This window comes from Vulpes lagopus, chromosome 1 (genome assembly GCF_018345385.1).
Source record: "Vulpes lagopus strain Blue_001 chromosome 1, ASM1834538v1, whole genome shotgun sequence".
Taxonomy (NCBI): Eukaryota; Metazoa; Chordata; class Mammalia; order Carnivora; family Canidae; genus Vulpes; species Vulpes lagopus.
In genome coordinates this window covers 24,041,344-24,056,937 of record NC_054824.1, presented here as the reverse complement: position 1 = coordinate 24,056,937, position 15,594 = coordinate 24,041,344, and the positions used below count along the sequence as shown (strand labels likewise).

General features: G+C 38.1%; 1 protein-coding gene across 4 annotated transcripts in view; it reads right to left on the bottom strand.

Annotated features, from left to right (window-relative positions):
* The window catches only part of MDN1 (midasin AAA ATPase 1), a 162,419-nt gene that overhangs the window by 57,917 nt on the left and 88,908 nt on the right, over positions 1-15,594 (bottom strand). For all 4 annotated transcript variants that reach the window (XM_041757895.1, XM_041757899.1, XM_041757912.1 and 1 more), the window contains 11 exons: positions 13,374-13,463; positions 13,005-13,268; positions 12,569-12,830; positions 9,537-9,696; positions 8,619-8,735; positions 7,380-7,588; positions 6,254-6,402; positions 5,693-5,904; positions 5,153-5,373; positions 4,163-4,276; positions 1,112-1,244 (listed from right to left, as the gene is read on the bottom strand). In XM_041757895.1, the coding sequence (XP_041613829.1) occupies positions 1,112-1,244; positions 4,163-4,276; positions 5,153-5,373; positions 5,693-5,904; positions 6,254-6,402; positions 7,380-7,588; positions 8,619-8,735; positions 9,537-9,696; positions 12,569-12,830; positions 13,005-13,268; positions 13,374-13,463 (1,931 nt within the window). The remainder of the gene's footprint in view (positions 1-1,111; positions 1,245-4,162; positions 4,277-5,152; positions 5,374-5,692; positions 5,905-6,253; positions 6,403-7,379; positions 7,589-8,618; positions 8,736-9,536; positions 9,697-12,568; positions 12,831-13,004; positions 13,269-13,373; positions 13,464-15,594) is intronic.

Sequence of the window (15,594 nt, the reverse complement as noted above, 5' to 3'; positions counted from 1 at the left end):
TTTCATGAAGATGGCACCAAAGGCAAAGAAGGAAACCCGTGCCCCTCCCAAAGCCAAAGCCAAAGCCAAAGCAAAGGCTTTGAAAGCGGTGCTGAAAAGCATGGACAGTCACAAAAAAAATAGAAGATCCACATGTTACCTACATTCCAATGACCCAAGACCCTGCGTCACAGAAGGCAGCCCAAATATCCTCAATGAGTGCCCCCAGGAGAAACACACCTGATCACTATGCCATCATCAAGTTCCCCCTGACTCCTGAGTCAGCCATGAAGAAAACAGAAGGCAACAACACACTTGTGTTCACTGTGGATGTTAAGGCCAATAAGCACCAGATCAAACAGGCTGTGAAGAATCTCTATGACACTGATGTGGCCAAGGTAAACACCTTAATCAGGCTTGATGGAGAGAAGAAAGCATATGTTCGACTGCCTCCTGACTATGATGCTTTGGATGTTGCCAACAAAATTGGGATCATCTAAACTGAGTCCAGCCAGCTATAAATAAATATAAATTTTTTCACTATATTAAAAAAAAAAGTATTACATTACACTGATAGTCAATTAAAAAAATAATGCTGGCCATTGTATTAAATGTGAGGAAAGACCAGCCTATGAAACAATTAGATAAATTTGTATGTTGAGTGTGTAGGTAGGTGAGCGTACAGGTGCTACATATTTCTCCAACATGGGAAGTGATGTGTAAGGCTGAGGAAAGGACCTGTGAAAGAATGAGCAGGTGAAAATGGGAGGAGCTGCTGCAAATCATGAATAGAAAACAATGGAAACATGACTATCCTATGATAAAGGATTAATTGCAAAATAAAGACAACATTAACGTTAAGCTGATATATCTCTAAAAGCATCCTATTAAATTATTAAAAACTTGCAAAATTTACAGGCATTTTGACACCAGAGCCAGAATTACTTGAATGAGCAGAGAGCATAAAGGAGAAGCAGCAATGAAGGAAATCCCACCTAATATCCACCACTTCTCGGGTTCAGAAGATTAAACACATGTAAGCTAAACTTGACAGAGTTTAGAAAAGGTATAATCTGTAAAGCTATATTGTACAATGAGGTAAACAGTGCTCAGAATATCAGGCTTCACCTACTTGTTCGCAACAGACTCTAAAAGGGCAAAGAGCTGCTCAGGCTGGTCTGTTTGTGGATCAAAGTCCATTGAATTTCTAATGATGTCCAAAGCCTGCATATTCCATCGGGGATCCAAAAGAATCACAAATTCATCTGGTGAAAATATAAAACAAAAAGTAGAATTTTGGAGTTAAACTCTTTGCCTAGAAAACTTCAATTGAAGATTTTTACTATCTTAATTTGATCATATTCAGTTCTGATGGGGAAGGGACAGAATTAGGAAAATTGCTAGTTTCAGCCCACAGCATTAGAAAAGTAAAATCCAACTGCTTTTACACTTTCCTTTCTAAATGCAAAATTTCTACTAGTCCTGAAAATTCATTCCACTGCAGTATATAAAGTAATCTCTCTGGAACATAAGCATTCCAACCAATACAGTCACTTGCTCCAAAAACAATTCATGAGCTTAATCACCCAATCTGCTGTCATTAACTTCAAAAAACTAGCTTACGTGGTGGGAAAATGAATAAATATGTCTCATTATTTGATTTCAATACGGAAATCAATTCAAGGAGCACTTGGGTGGCATAGTTCAGTGTCCAACTCTTATTTCAGCTCAGGTCCTGATCTCAGGGTCATGGGACCTGTGTCAGATCCTGTGCATGCATGGAGTCAGCCTGAGAGTCCTCTCCCTCTACTTCTCCCCCTCTTCTTTGAACTTGCAAGCACAGGTGCACTCTCTCTCAAAAATAAATAAATCTTTAAAATACATACACACACAAAAAAAACCCTCAAGATTATTTTATTATTTAAAAAAGCCCTTTCTTTATAATCAGAGAATGTGGCATCTGCTGCTTCTTCGGCTTAAACTTGGCACCTCTTCTGTAAGGCAGCAGTGATCAGATCTGACTTTTCTCCAGAGGCTGTGACAACTCAAAAAAGGGAGGCAAAACAAAACAAAGGTAACATAAACTTCAAAGCGGCTGGGTAGGTCAGTGGAGCACTTCAAATCTTAAAGGTATCTACCATCTGAAGAGGGTACCTGCATCCCAGTGTTCATAGAAGCAATGTCCCCTATGGCCAAACTAGGAAAGAGCCCAGATGTCCATCGACAGATGAATGTATCGGATAAAGAAGATGTGGTATATAGATGTATACAATGGAATACTACTCAGCCACCAAATAAAGAGAAATCTTGCCACTTGCAATGACATGGATGGAGCTAGAGGGTATTATGCTAAGTGAAATAAGTCAATCAGAGAAAGACATATGATCTCACTGATATGTGGAATTTAAGAAACGAAACAGAGGATCATAGGGAAAGAAAGGAAAAAATAAAACAAGAGAGGGAGACAAACCATTAAGAGACTCTTAATCACAGGAAACAAACTGAGGGTTTCTGGAGAAGAGGAGGAAGGGGGAGGGAATAACTGGCTGATGGACATTAAAGAGGGCATAGGACATAATGAGCACTGGGTATTATAGAAGAATCACTGACTTCTACTTCTGAAACTAATAATAAAGCAATTTAAATTCAATTAACATATAAAAACTTTAAATAATAGTAAATAAAGGTTATCTACTATACAGTAGACTAACAAATGCCTACTGTGAACAGCAAAGTACATGGAGGGAACTCACATTCCAAAGTCCAGTAAGACTACATGATCCAAAGCTATACACTTGAAAAGGAAGATGAAGGCATACCTACTATGTTCCAACAGTGGGCAAATGATACCTGCTAAAAAGGGAAACTGCTACTCTAGTCTAGAACTATTCCCAAAGACCAAAATTCTTTCATACTTGGGAAAGCATGATTTATTTCAGCCACAACATGACCAGTACAGGAGTTTTCCCTATTATTTGATTTCTTCCCAAACGTTTACCTGTTACCTTTAGTGTACAAAAGACAACTGGTGTAGCACAAAAGCATCATGCATGTTTTCTTCTAAACCAAATGGCAATGGTATGTTTTGATCAATATCAAATGAAGATAGGGATGGGAAATTGAAAACCTGGTTCTGTGAACATGTCCCTAATTTCTTCATTATGCTTATGAACATAATGCTTATGTTCAACCAACTTCATATTATTCTCTTCAAGTAAAAGAATCTTACTCTAATTAAAAATAAATTCTGGGGGCTCCCAGGTGGCTAGGTCAGTAAAGTGTTTGACTTCCACTCCGCACATGGTCCCAGGATCAAGCCCCAAGTCAGGCTCCCCACTCAGTGGGGACTCTGCTTCTCCCTCTGTCTTTGCCCCTCTCCCCACCTGTCCTCTGTCTCAAATAGTCTTTTTAAGAAATAAAAATAAAAAAGTTCTGAGTGCCTCATTTGCTTTTTGTTTTTAAGATTTTATTTACTTCTTCATGAGAGACAGAGAGAGAGAGAGAGAGAGAGAGAGAATGACAGAGACATAGGCAGAGAAGCAGGCTCCACGCAGGGAGCCCGATGCGGAACTTGATCCCGGGACCCAGGATCATGCCCTGGGCCAAAGGCAGATGCTCAACAGCTGAGTCACCCAGGTGTCCCTGAATGCCTCATTTGATTAGATACCTTGAATGGCTATTTATTTTATCATTATGGTTTTGTAACTTTATATTTAAGGCTTTAAAAAGTTTATTAAGGTTTTGTACCTTCTGAAGTAATTCACACTATATACCCATAGCTTAAAACCCTTTCTGATAACAACACTAATAAGTAACAGAATGCTTTGAGTGGAAGGGACCCAGAAAAATGAATAGAATTCCCCTATTATTCAAACATAGGCAGTAAGTATGAATGATGGTTTCCAAATGAAGCCAGTTTGTGGCTGATTTGGGACCACAGACCAGTCTTCCAACTCCCATTTTCTCTCCCTATGTTGTATATCACCATCCTCTTTCAAAGACTAAAGAATAAATGGATAGTTTCAAACAAAAAAAAGTGGAATTTGCATCTGGATACATTGAGTCTTCCAAAATACAGTGTTTATTATAGTGGCAGTTGTGACAGGTCTTTTTCCATGGACTCAATGAACCAATTTCCTAAACTGTGCATTTCCTGAACTCGAAATTAAATCAGGTGCAGTACCTGTTATATTTGGTTGTAATATTTTGATGACATTACTGACCCCAGCTGAGAGAGAATTTGAGTAAAAATTCCTAAGAGATGCAGCACTGGCTTCCAAATGAATCTGTATTGATTCTGTGGAGAAAGGAGAAATAATGTTAATATCTAAAGTGGGGCTGTCCAAGCAAACTTTTTGCAATAATGGAAACATCCTATAGTTGCAGTGTGAGGGCAGCCATTAGTCTTGTGTTAGTAAGCATGTGAAATGTGGCCAGTGCAACTAAGGACTGGATTTTTAGATTTTATTTAACTTTAATTAATTTATATTTACATTTTAGTAGCTACCTGTGGCTAGTAGCTCTCATACAGGACAATGCAGATAAAATACAAATTCTCTCTATACAATTTTAGACAGATCACATGCATAATACAATACACATATTCTTTGGCTAAGTTCTCATGGATAGAAAGGTTCATATAAACTCTACTACTTTAGGCAACAAGTTCTACCAACAAATTCCAAGTCCTGTACTTTGCAACCCGTGCAATGTTGTTAAGGTTGGTTTTTCCTCTTAAAATGAAAAAAAAGTACAAAGAAATTAAGCAGGACAACTTAGAATACTGGAACTAAAATAAGTCTCTTAAGCACTTTAAGGCAAATGAAGTTTACCAAAAACAACCTTCCCCAGATAGGATGGTTGTATAGCAGCATGTTAAAAAAATAAGCAGTAACATGATATAGTACATTTTCCTTTTGGATTTGATAGAAAAGTGGAAGACCATGAAATGCTAAGGATTACACAGGGGCAAAGTTTCTCTTAGGACACATCTAAGGGCAGTTACATGCCTTAATGTTTTCTAACAGCTATACAAATAGTAAGGCCAGGTAACAAATTTATTGCTAGATCTCCCAGATACAATTTTAAGTGTCCTCACAGGATAATACAGCTACTGAGGCACTAAAATAGTTTATTTATGCACTTATTGTACAAATTAAGCTTTTCAACTCACCCAACCCCTGTGGTATATTCTTGGCTAAATGATAAAGCCATTTAACTCTGAGCATCCAATCTTGATTGGTTGCTCGTTCTATAAGCAATTTAACAGCCATGGCCAGAACTTCTGGTTCATCAATCCAGTAAGTATCCACTTCGACTGAACTGAATTTCAAGCTCTCAGGGTTAGGAGACTGCATAATTTTCTCTAAATCGGGTAAGGTAAGAGGCTGAATCCTGAAATTCATTAGAAAAATAAGGCAAAGTCAGTACTAGAATGAACTTTCATTTTACATTTCAAAGAACCAGGAAAATAACTTTACAAATAACAGATCAAAGAAGTAATAGGGAAAATATTAGTCCCTTTCAAAGGAGAATAATTAAAACATATCTAGTGAATAATAAATAGGGAGCAATATTACAATGAACAAGGAAACTATAACAGCTGGGTAATAAATGACCATATAACATTCCGGTCAAACATGTTGGGTCATGACCACTACCATCAAAAAAAAGTCAAGATGCCAAAGAGACACAAACTCAAGGCTCCACTAACCTGGCCCAGCTGCTGGTTTTCATGCTCATCCTGTTAAGGCAATATACTAAGATCTGTCCATCACTTCGGACTACAGACAGGTGAGAGTCTTCTGTAGCAAAGAGAGCTGAGGGCAGAGAATCTGGCCACAGGCCCATAGCAAGGATGGAGTTACCCCAGGTTTCATGTGCTCGAAGAGAAAAAACATGTTTCTCCAGTAAAGCCTGTGCAAGCTGGTAGGAGATAAAAACACACAGGCAACATCTAAGTGCTATTACCAAAAAGTAGAAGAGGAATAATAGTTTTCCAGGACCTTTGTGATCATCCCACAACTCTCATCAGTCTTCAATTTTCAACACTACAAGCTAAATTCCACTTTGCCTAAAGACAGTTAAGTTTCAAAGAATATTTACATTTAACCTATTTTCCAGAAAAGTACTTAGATACCAGGTCTCTACTACAGAGTAACTGAAGTGCTCCACTCTCAGTTCATTAAAGTCACCATCAATAAAAGGAATTTCCCCCATCCAAATAATGCAAAGTGTTATAAATGAGAAAGCTGTTTGAAATACTTCATGGTACCTTCCGGTTTGCTGGTGAATGCTGGGAGCAGACATATGCTTCCCAGCATACTTCAGAAAAGGCTCTGTCTAAACTCAGCCCTCGCTGTAGGTACTGCACAATGAATAAGGCTGTTTGAATTAGAGTTGAAATAGAGGACGTTGGAGAACCTATAAAGAAAAAAAATATTGCCATCTATGGGCAACAGATTCTGCAAAATCTCCAATGAAAATAGAGAAATTCATCTTCTCATCAAACTTTGTTTCATTCAATCCACCCACTTACCTTAGAAAGCCTTCTAAGTAGAATCTAGAGTCTCACCAGCACATTATGGACTTGTAAGAACATTCATATTCCTTCCCTATCTTGTCTCCCTCCCTCCATTTCTGGCTGTCACAAACATACTGCAGGAAAGTGAAAACTACAAGTAGGACAAAGCCTGGTCATTTATTATCCTTAATCTAAAGTTGACAAACGCTGAAGTAGCAAAATGAGCATGGCCTCATAAAGGACCATGCACTTTAAAATCCAACAGAACTACAATCAAAGCCTCACTGTTTGGCTTTGATGAGTTATTCAACCTCTCTGAACCCTATTCTGTAACACGAAAACATGCCATGAATTAATGTGAAAACTAAAAAACCAATAGACATTGTACCTAACACATAGCAGTTACTCAATATATAGCATTTATCATTACCTTTGTTATTATTCTTGCCTGTTCCTGTATATTTGGACAGATAGGTTTTATTAGAAGAAATAACACCTGTCTGTTTTAAGCAGTTCAAAGTTCCCTCTTTATTCTATCTTCAAAAGACTCAATGACCAGATAAAAGGGATAAACTTTACAAATTTTAGTGCCTAAAGCAGTATTCCTTAAGGTAAGAGTGTCTGAATGAATCTACCAGAATCATCTGGGGAGCTTCTTTAAAATACTAATTTCTGTGTCTCACCCAGATTTACTGAACCCAATCTCTTAGGGGGAAGATAGGCATCAGCACATCTCTATTTTTAACAGACTTTTCTGGTAATTCCTATTTGTATGTACACTAAATTTAAGAACTCCTAGATTAGCAGTCAAATGAAAAAACATATGAATTTCTAGAAGAATAAAACTCTGCAGAGGCCTGTAAGTCAAGCACCTTACCTACTACAGTGCTTTGGATCTCTGTGTGTAGAGCCAAGAGGCTATCACACACACTATCCCCCACCAACCCAAGGCTGTGCAGCAGAACTTTCAAATCCAGGTCATCTGGGATGTTTCCATCCCCTTCTCCTGAAATGTAGATTTCAAGTCCACGATTCCTCATAGCTCGGGATATTTCTCCATGAACAGGATCCATCGAGAGAAAAAGTCTAGCAATTCAAAGGGAAAAAAAATTAAAAATTAAAATCATTGCAACCAATGATGCAGCTCAGCAACAACTGATGAGGGCAAATCCTATGTGTTAGAACTTCAGGGAGTTTATCGAGGGAGATACCATTAACTAAAACTCTGCTATTTTCATCTATATTCTATCTTTTAGTGCCAAAATACACCAATATAGCAAAATCAGTTTCTCTAAACCTATTCTCCTTAGAAACTGTTTATCCAATGCACCTTTAATGCTGAGAATATAAATTCTTTCAGATAGTCCCCAAATCAGACAGTGCTAATTCATCATTCTAACTCACCTACAGAGATCAGAAAAGGGAGCAGTGTATTCTCCTGAAACAATTACCTTCATATATGTCTAGCAACATCTCCATATAGCCAACATCTCCAAAGCTAAACAGTGGATTCCCTGCTAACCTTCCCATGTCAAACCTGCTCCTTTGCCAGTCTTTCCTTTCTCAATAAATGGTTCCCATATTTACCAATTACCCAAGCCAAAATCTTGTATAAAATCCTTGCTTCCTCTTTTTTTCAACCCACACATCCATCAGAAAGTCCCACTCATATGGCCACCCTAGTCTAAGCTATCTCTTGCCTGAACTACTGCAAAAAACTTGTGATCAGTCTCCCTGCTTCTACCCTTTACCATCATCCCACAATAGGGACCTCACCTCTCTTATTTTTTTATTATTATTTTTTAAAGTAAGCTCTGTGCCCACAATGGGGCTTGAACTCACAACTCCAAGATCAAGAGTCACATGTTCTACCTACAGAGCCAACCAGGAGACCCCTCTTGTTTACTGATGCGATCCCAGAGTCTGGCAAATAGCAAAGCCTAAATAAATATGTGCTAACTGAATCAATAAATGGGTGAATATACTTATAACTGGATGTATAAATAAAACATGTAAGAAGGTCCTACTTAATTGAGGCAGTCAGATTCTTTTTTTTTTTTTTTTTTTTTTTTGAGGCAGTCAGATTCTTAAGCAGAAACTTAAGAGGCAAGAATACCTGAAATTGGGATTTGGTGTTATGGTGGGAGTGGATCCATCTATCATCCCCCTCTCACTAAGAGTGAGAACACCTCCAGGTTCAAGCAAAGCATTCAAACGATCCAGCACCGATGGGCTGCACAAAGAGAATTCAAATACAATGGTGACAGTTTGACACGCTGCACTGGTTCTATTTTCCTTGCACAGGCCTCCTACTGCTCCTGACTCAGGTCGTCCTTAAGCATAGACCACTCCCCCCATATAGAATTGTGCTCTCTCTCCCTGTCCAGTCCCCTTTTCACTCCCAAAGGCATTCTTTCCAGAAATTTACAAACAGTAAATATGCAAAATATTTGTTAAATAAGTAAATGAAATTAAGGAAAATTGTTCCATGATCTATAGCTCTTTCTTTTTTCTTTCTCCATCTCTCCACTTCCTAACATTATCAAACCACTTTGAAGACACCTGGATTTCTATTCAAACATTCTGAAAAAATCTCCAGGTAGAGAAACTCATCATCTTGACCTGGAATAGTTTCTATTATGCTGTGTACTACGGAAGTTTTACGATGCCTTTTTCCTTACTTCAGAATCAAAGCAATACACACTGATGCACATTTACTAAATGTCTGGCCTGTAAAAGATCGCTATTTCAAAAATTTGACCTCAAGAATGACCCTAACAAAAGGAGTATTTTCGATATTAAATAAAAAGGTCTACCTCAAAAATGGTTGGAAAAGTAACCCAATTGTGTTAGCCTTCAGCTCAGTTCAAAACAGTCATACAAAACTAAAATCTTGAAACTAATGACCTTTGTTCACCACAGGAATATGTATCTAGTTAACAATGGGTTCAAAATACCAGAGCTTTCAACTGGGTTTCTACTTTGACAAGCATATCTCAAATATCAATGTTGCGATTAAGCAGAAGGTCCTTACTTGCAGAAGTTAACATTGTCCATCAAAAGCCAATCTCCAGACTTCAGAGCCCGAACAAACATGCTGTCAACCCATTCAAATGTGCCATGGCTGTGGCCACTGGTGGACTGCAGAAGCTTCACCCCAAAATTTCGGAACTCTTCCACAAGTTTGGCAAATTCTGAAACATCACAGCCATAGCATTTATTTTCAAACTGGGACAATAAGAAAACCAACAAAAGAAAAACAAAAAGCCCTAAGAGTTTATTAAAAGAAAATTGGAGGGCAGCCTGGGTGGCTCAGTGGTTTAGCTCCTGCCTTCGGCCCAGGGCATGATCCTGTAGACCCGGAATCGAGTCCCACATCAGGCTCCCTGCATGGAGCTGCCTCTCCCTCTACCTGTATATCTGCCTCTCTCTCTCTCTGTGTCTTTCATGAATAAATAAAATATTTTTAAAAAGAAATAAAATTAGAAACTTCTGACCCAGGTTTTTTAAAAAGATTTCTTTATTTATTCATGAGAAAGAGAGAGAGATGCAGAGACACAGGCAGAGGGAGAGGCAGGCTCCTTGCAGGGAGTCCGATGGAGGACTCGATCCCTGGAATGGGATTGCGCCCTGAACCAAAGGCAGACGCTCAACTGCTGAGCCACCCAGAAGTCCCTGGCCCTAGTGTTTAAAGTTTTGTAATAGAGTATAAATAAGAAGGGGTTTTTTGTTTTTTTGTTTAAACAAAACAGGTAAAAAAAAAAAAAAGAAAGAAAGAAAAGAAAAGAAAAGAAGAAAAGAAAAGAGAGGAAAAAAAGAAAAGAAAAGAAAAATTAGGGCTGGTGGCAGAAAATATTTTTTAATGCCTTTCTGAATTAATGGCTAGGTAGAGGGAACTCAAAGGTGATAGTAAAGGTAAATAATCTTTGTTATAATTTCTTAAATGGCATAAGGAGAATAATGCCTCCCACCTATTACCGCATTTTTATCAAATGAAAGGACACTAAAAATTGGCACAATGAAAATCAACGCCATTAAACTAGACTTTCTTTATAATGACGATATCATACGATTATAGTAACAACCGGTATTTATTTGCTTAGTGCTTAAACGGCCCATGCCAAAAACTTTTCAACTGCTCTTTTTTTTTTATTGGAAGTTCTCGTAGGACTCTTGTTCATATCACCAAGTATTATGCATTGGACTCCATGAGGAATAATAAAGTTTAGACTTTACCTCCACTGTTAACCACCTAAAAACTATATCAAATATATGAAACAACTGCTTTCAAACACTGGCCAACAGCAGAGGGCTGTGACACCTAAGGAAAGGAAGCCCTATAATTTCACTTGATTTCTGCCTGGAAGCAATTTCAGGATCGCAAAGCAAGGAGAGGGAACTCAAACATACCACAGAGGTCTCAGACAGACTGGAAACAAACCTACCACGTTGAAGCAAACAGGAAAGGCTGAGAAATATTCTCACCATAAACCCCATCTCTAGTGCTGTGTGACCCACAACTTGGAAAAGCCTGAAAACGTGGAGCTTCTCACTATGGAACAAAAGGTTTGAACCAGGGATCCCTGGGTGGTGCAGCGGTTTAGCGCCTGCCTTTGGCCCAGGGTGCGATCCTGGAGACCCGGGATCGAATCCCACATTGGGCTCCCAGTGCATGAGCCTGCTTCTCTCTCTGCCTGTGTCTCTGCCCCTCTCTCTCTCTCTGTGACTATCATAAGTAAATAAAAATTTTTTTAAAAAAGTAAATTTTTAATACAAGACTACCACCCACTTGGAATTCATAGCTCAATGGGAAATTTTATAATATTCACCTTCAAAAAATTTATAAACCAATGTATAACTCCATTAAATATCTCTCACAATTAAATTTGAGTGAATGAGGAAAGGATTTCAAATCTAAATAATGGGCTTGAATTGGGGGAATTGACAAATCAAATCAACAAAAAAATCATTCTCCTGCTTAAGAAAGTAAACTATTTGACCCACAGCCATGGATACATTGTTTACAGAGTTAGATGAGAGGAGTCTCACTTCTTTATCTCTAAGGAATCAACCCTTTATAACCAGTAACAGGCTTTGAAAATAAAAGATGACAATCATAGTGACGGACACAATCTATGAGCCTTTAATCTTCCCTAAAAGCATACTCTTCATCACCCAAAAAACTGCACCACAAAATGCGAGGAGATTCCATGTTAACTGAAGATTTTTTTCCACTTTCTATACAAAACTAATAAACACATCTTAATGATCAATTTAGATTTCTATTCTCCCATTTAAATATTTAATTTTGGGGAGTGCCTGGGTGGCTCAGTTGATTAAGCATCTGCCTTTGGCTCAGGTCATGATCTAGGGTCCTGGGATGGAGCCCCAAGTCAGGCTCCCTGCTCAGCAGGGAGTCTGCTTGTTTCTCTTCTCTCCCTTCCACCCCCCCAACCCCCCACACACTCTTGCTCTCTTGAGCATGCACTCTCTTCAAATAAATAAATAATAATTTAAAATAAAATAAAATTTTAGGGACGCCTAGGTGGCTCAGCGGTTGAGCATCTATCTGTCTTTGGCTCAGGGCGTGATCTTGCGGTCCTGGGATTGAGGCCTGCATCAGGCTCCCTGCATGGAGCCTGCTTCTCCCTCTGCCTCCATTTCTGTCTCTCTCTCTCTCTGAGTCTCTCATGAATAAGTAAATAAAATCATAACTAACTGAATGAATGAATAAATGTTAATATTTTGAGAAATTACTTAACTAGTTTTAAAAGTCAAGAAAAAAGCCAGTTTACACGTAAATAATTTACTATCATAGATGATTACATACAAGATAAACTATCAAGCTCACTAAATTTCTTTCATTTTTGCTTTATGATAATTCTAAATTATTTTACATCAGCTTCATGTTACTTTCTAAAACAAAAATTTTCAAGTTTTCTAAATAACTATTACATTAATTAAAAAATTACAGATAATACCTTATAAATACATTACTACTTATACATGGACACTACATGGACAATACTATCTACATATCTGATACACATATCCAAACACACATACCTGCCTTGGAGTAGGAGTTGATTTTGTTGTTGAGTCGCTGCATAAGCAATAATACTGCTTCCAGCTTGTTGACAATCTCCATCGTGATACCTTTACCAGCATCTCCAAGACACTTGGGCTTATAAGTCAGAAGAAAGTGACTCCAGGCTCGTAGCACTACTTCTGCATCATCAGAACTGATAAGAAGGCTGTCTCTTAACAGTGCCCTTACAGTGCCTTCCACCTTTTCTAGCAGCTGCCTCCATGGCCGTATAAGATCAACCTGAAATTTCCAGAGCATAAACTCATCATAGCCACTGGCCAGAGTCAAAAGAACACTCCTTTAAATTAAAAAAACAAAACAAAAATTCCTACTTGTAGTCACCAACACAAAAGACCAAGAGTCAGACCACAGCATTATACATGTTTTGACTGAAAATGCAAAGGCAGACTTTACCTGCTCAAATCCACCCAGAAGCTCTGTAGTATCCATTGCACTGTTCATAGCCATGATCTTTAATGTGTGACCAGTAAGGTGTGCCAGAAGCTGGACCAGGCTGGTCTTGCCCACAGAGGCTGGACCCACAAGGATGACCATCCAGCTCATCTGCACACATTTCATAATAGACTCCAGAGACTGTAATGACTGGTGCAGGAGCAACAGGGGACGGCGCGACAGGAGAGGAACGTAACTACCACGGGAAAGGACAGAGTAGCCCAGCTGAAAAAGACATGCCAGTCAGATTTCACAAGTGTGCCTGGTTGTGGGGGCAGAGGAAATCAAAGAAAAATGTAAAAGAATAGTGGTTTATTCTACATGACTCACCTGAACATCATAAGGAGTGATGTGAAATAGTCTGGTTCCCAAGTATGGGTTGGAACTTGAATTAAACACATCCTTGAACACAGCAATGACCTAAATGAAGATAATACAATCAAAACATGAATCACTTCATCAAATTCTGAGCCAAATCTTCTAGAAAACATGCACAGTCAAGAGATATCACAATACTGTGAATGAACACTAGTCACAATTTCCCTATCCTTTTGATTTTTCTCTTATAGATTACATTTATTTAAATCTTCAGAATGAAAGCAAACTGGAACTCAAGAAAAGAGTAATCACCTAATCTCAAACTATTTGAGATTCCAGTTGAGAATATATCATAAATTAAAGCCATGGATATTATGGCAAATCTATAGATGAAAAATGAATCTGGAAAAAAAAAAAGAAAAATGAATCTGCTTTCCTTTTTCTTTTTGTTAAAAGATTTTATTCATTTATTCATAAGAGACACACAAAGAGAGAGGCAGAGACACAGGTAGAGGGAGAAGCAGGCTCCATGCAGGGAGCCCGATGTGGGACTCAATCCCAGGTCTCAAGGATCATGCCCTGAGCTGAAAGCAGAGGCTCAACCACTGAGCCACCCACACCTCCCTGAATCTGCTTTCCTCATTCAAGATACCATCTAAGGGGATCCCTGGGTGGCGCAGCGGTTTGGCGCCTGCCTTTGGCCCAGGACACGATCCTGGAGACCCGGGATCGAATCCCACGTCGGGCTCCCGGTGCATGGAGCCTGCTTCTCCCTCTGCCTGTGTCTCTGCCTCTCTCTCTCTCTCTCTCTGTGTGTGGCTATCATAAATAAATAAAAATTTAAAAAAAAAAGATACCATCTAAAAAGAAGGTAGAATAGTCTGAAGATTTTGAAGAGCAATGACCATTTTTTGAGCATCTATTATGTGCCAAACATTATAGAAGTGCTTTAATAGATTATTTCTGATCCTTACAGCCTTGCAAGATAGGTATCATTTCTACTTTATAGATATAGATAGCAGGATTCATAAGAGTTATCGGATTTACTCATGGTTAGTAAGTGATTTATTCCATAATATGATTTTAGCTTTCTAAATATTTATGTAGAATGACAACCATTGCTATTTTTCTGATTATTTACATCAGTTATCCCTTCCTTACCAGAAATACAATTAGAAAACTTGCCAATAGCCCTACTTCTTTCCTTCCTGGATTTCTTTTTAAGAGTAATTGGGGCAGAGAGGATAGCTAGGGATGTGTAAAATACACAATTTAGTCCAGAGTAGCAAGAAAAATTCCGGCCACCCAAAATAAGTACACCAAATTGCATGTTTCTAACAAAGCAGCCAAAACTCATTATCACTGTACACTGGACTAAAGTCAGAAAATAAAATAACAATATTATAAAATAAGTCATAGGACAGAATGTAAAGCATGGTGACTGTAGTCAATAATACAGTATTGTGTATTTGAAAATTGCTAATAGAACAGGTTTCAAAAGTTGTCATCCAAAGGAAAAAGTCTTTTGTAACTATGTAAGGTGACACGTGTTAACTAGACGTATTGTGATTTCACAAGGTAAACAAATACTGAATCACTGTGTTCTACACCTGAAAATAATGTTTATGTCAGTTATATCTCAACTAAAAAAATTAATAAGAGTTTGACAAACAGGAAAAAAAAAAAAAGGTAAAATCATTATCAGTACCAAATATTGACTAGGGGTCAAAGAGCAGCACAGGAGAAAGTGCTCCTGTCACATACTGCTGGGTCCAGGTACTCAGTGACCTTATATTCTACTCCAAGGCAGATTATCCTCTCCTCTCCCTAACAGTCCACCAGAATTAAAATTACAAATACATTCACAATGTGGTTTATTTAGTTTTATTAAGTCAGACTGAATTTACTCAAACTCTTCCAGCTTAAATAAGCCTTTCTCCTATTACTAGTTTTCCTCACTTTTGTGTGTGTGAATTACAATAACTGACACAGAGAACGGATAGAAACCTTCCCTTATAGTGACATACCATCTAACATCAATTACCCAATTAACTGGCCAGGGTCTTGCCACAATGAATTAGTAAGTGGACAAAGAAAATAAAGTTCTAGGTGATGGTATATGAATTATAAGTAATAAAATTATATTTTCTAAAAACTAGGTGAATACTTTATTCTAATATAATGACCAAAAGCCACTTGTACATAATAAATGAGTTAACAATTGGCTACAATT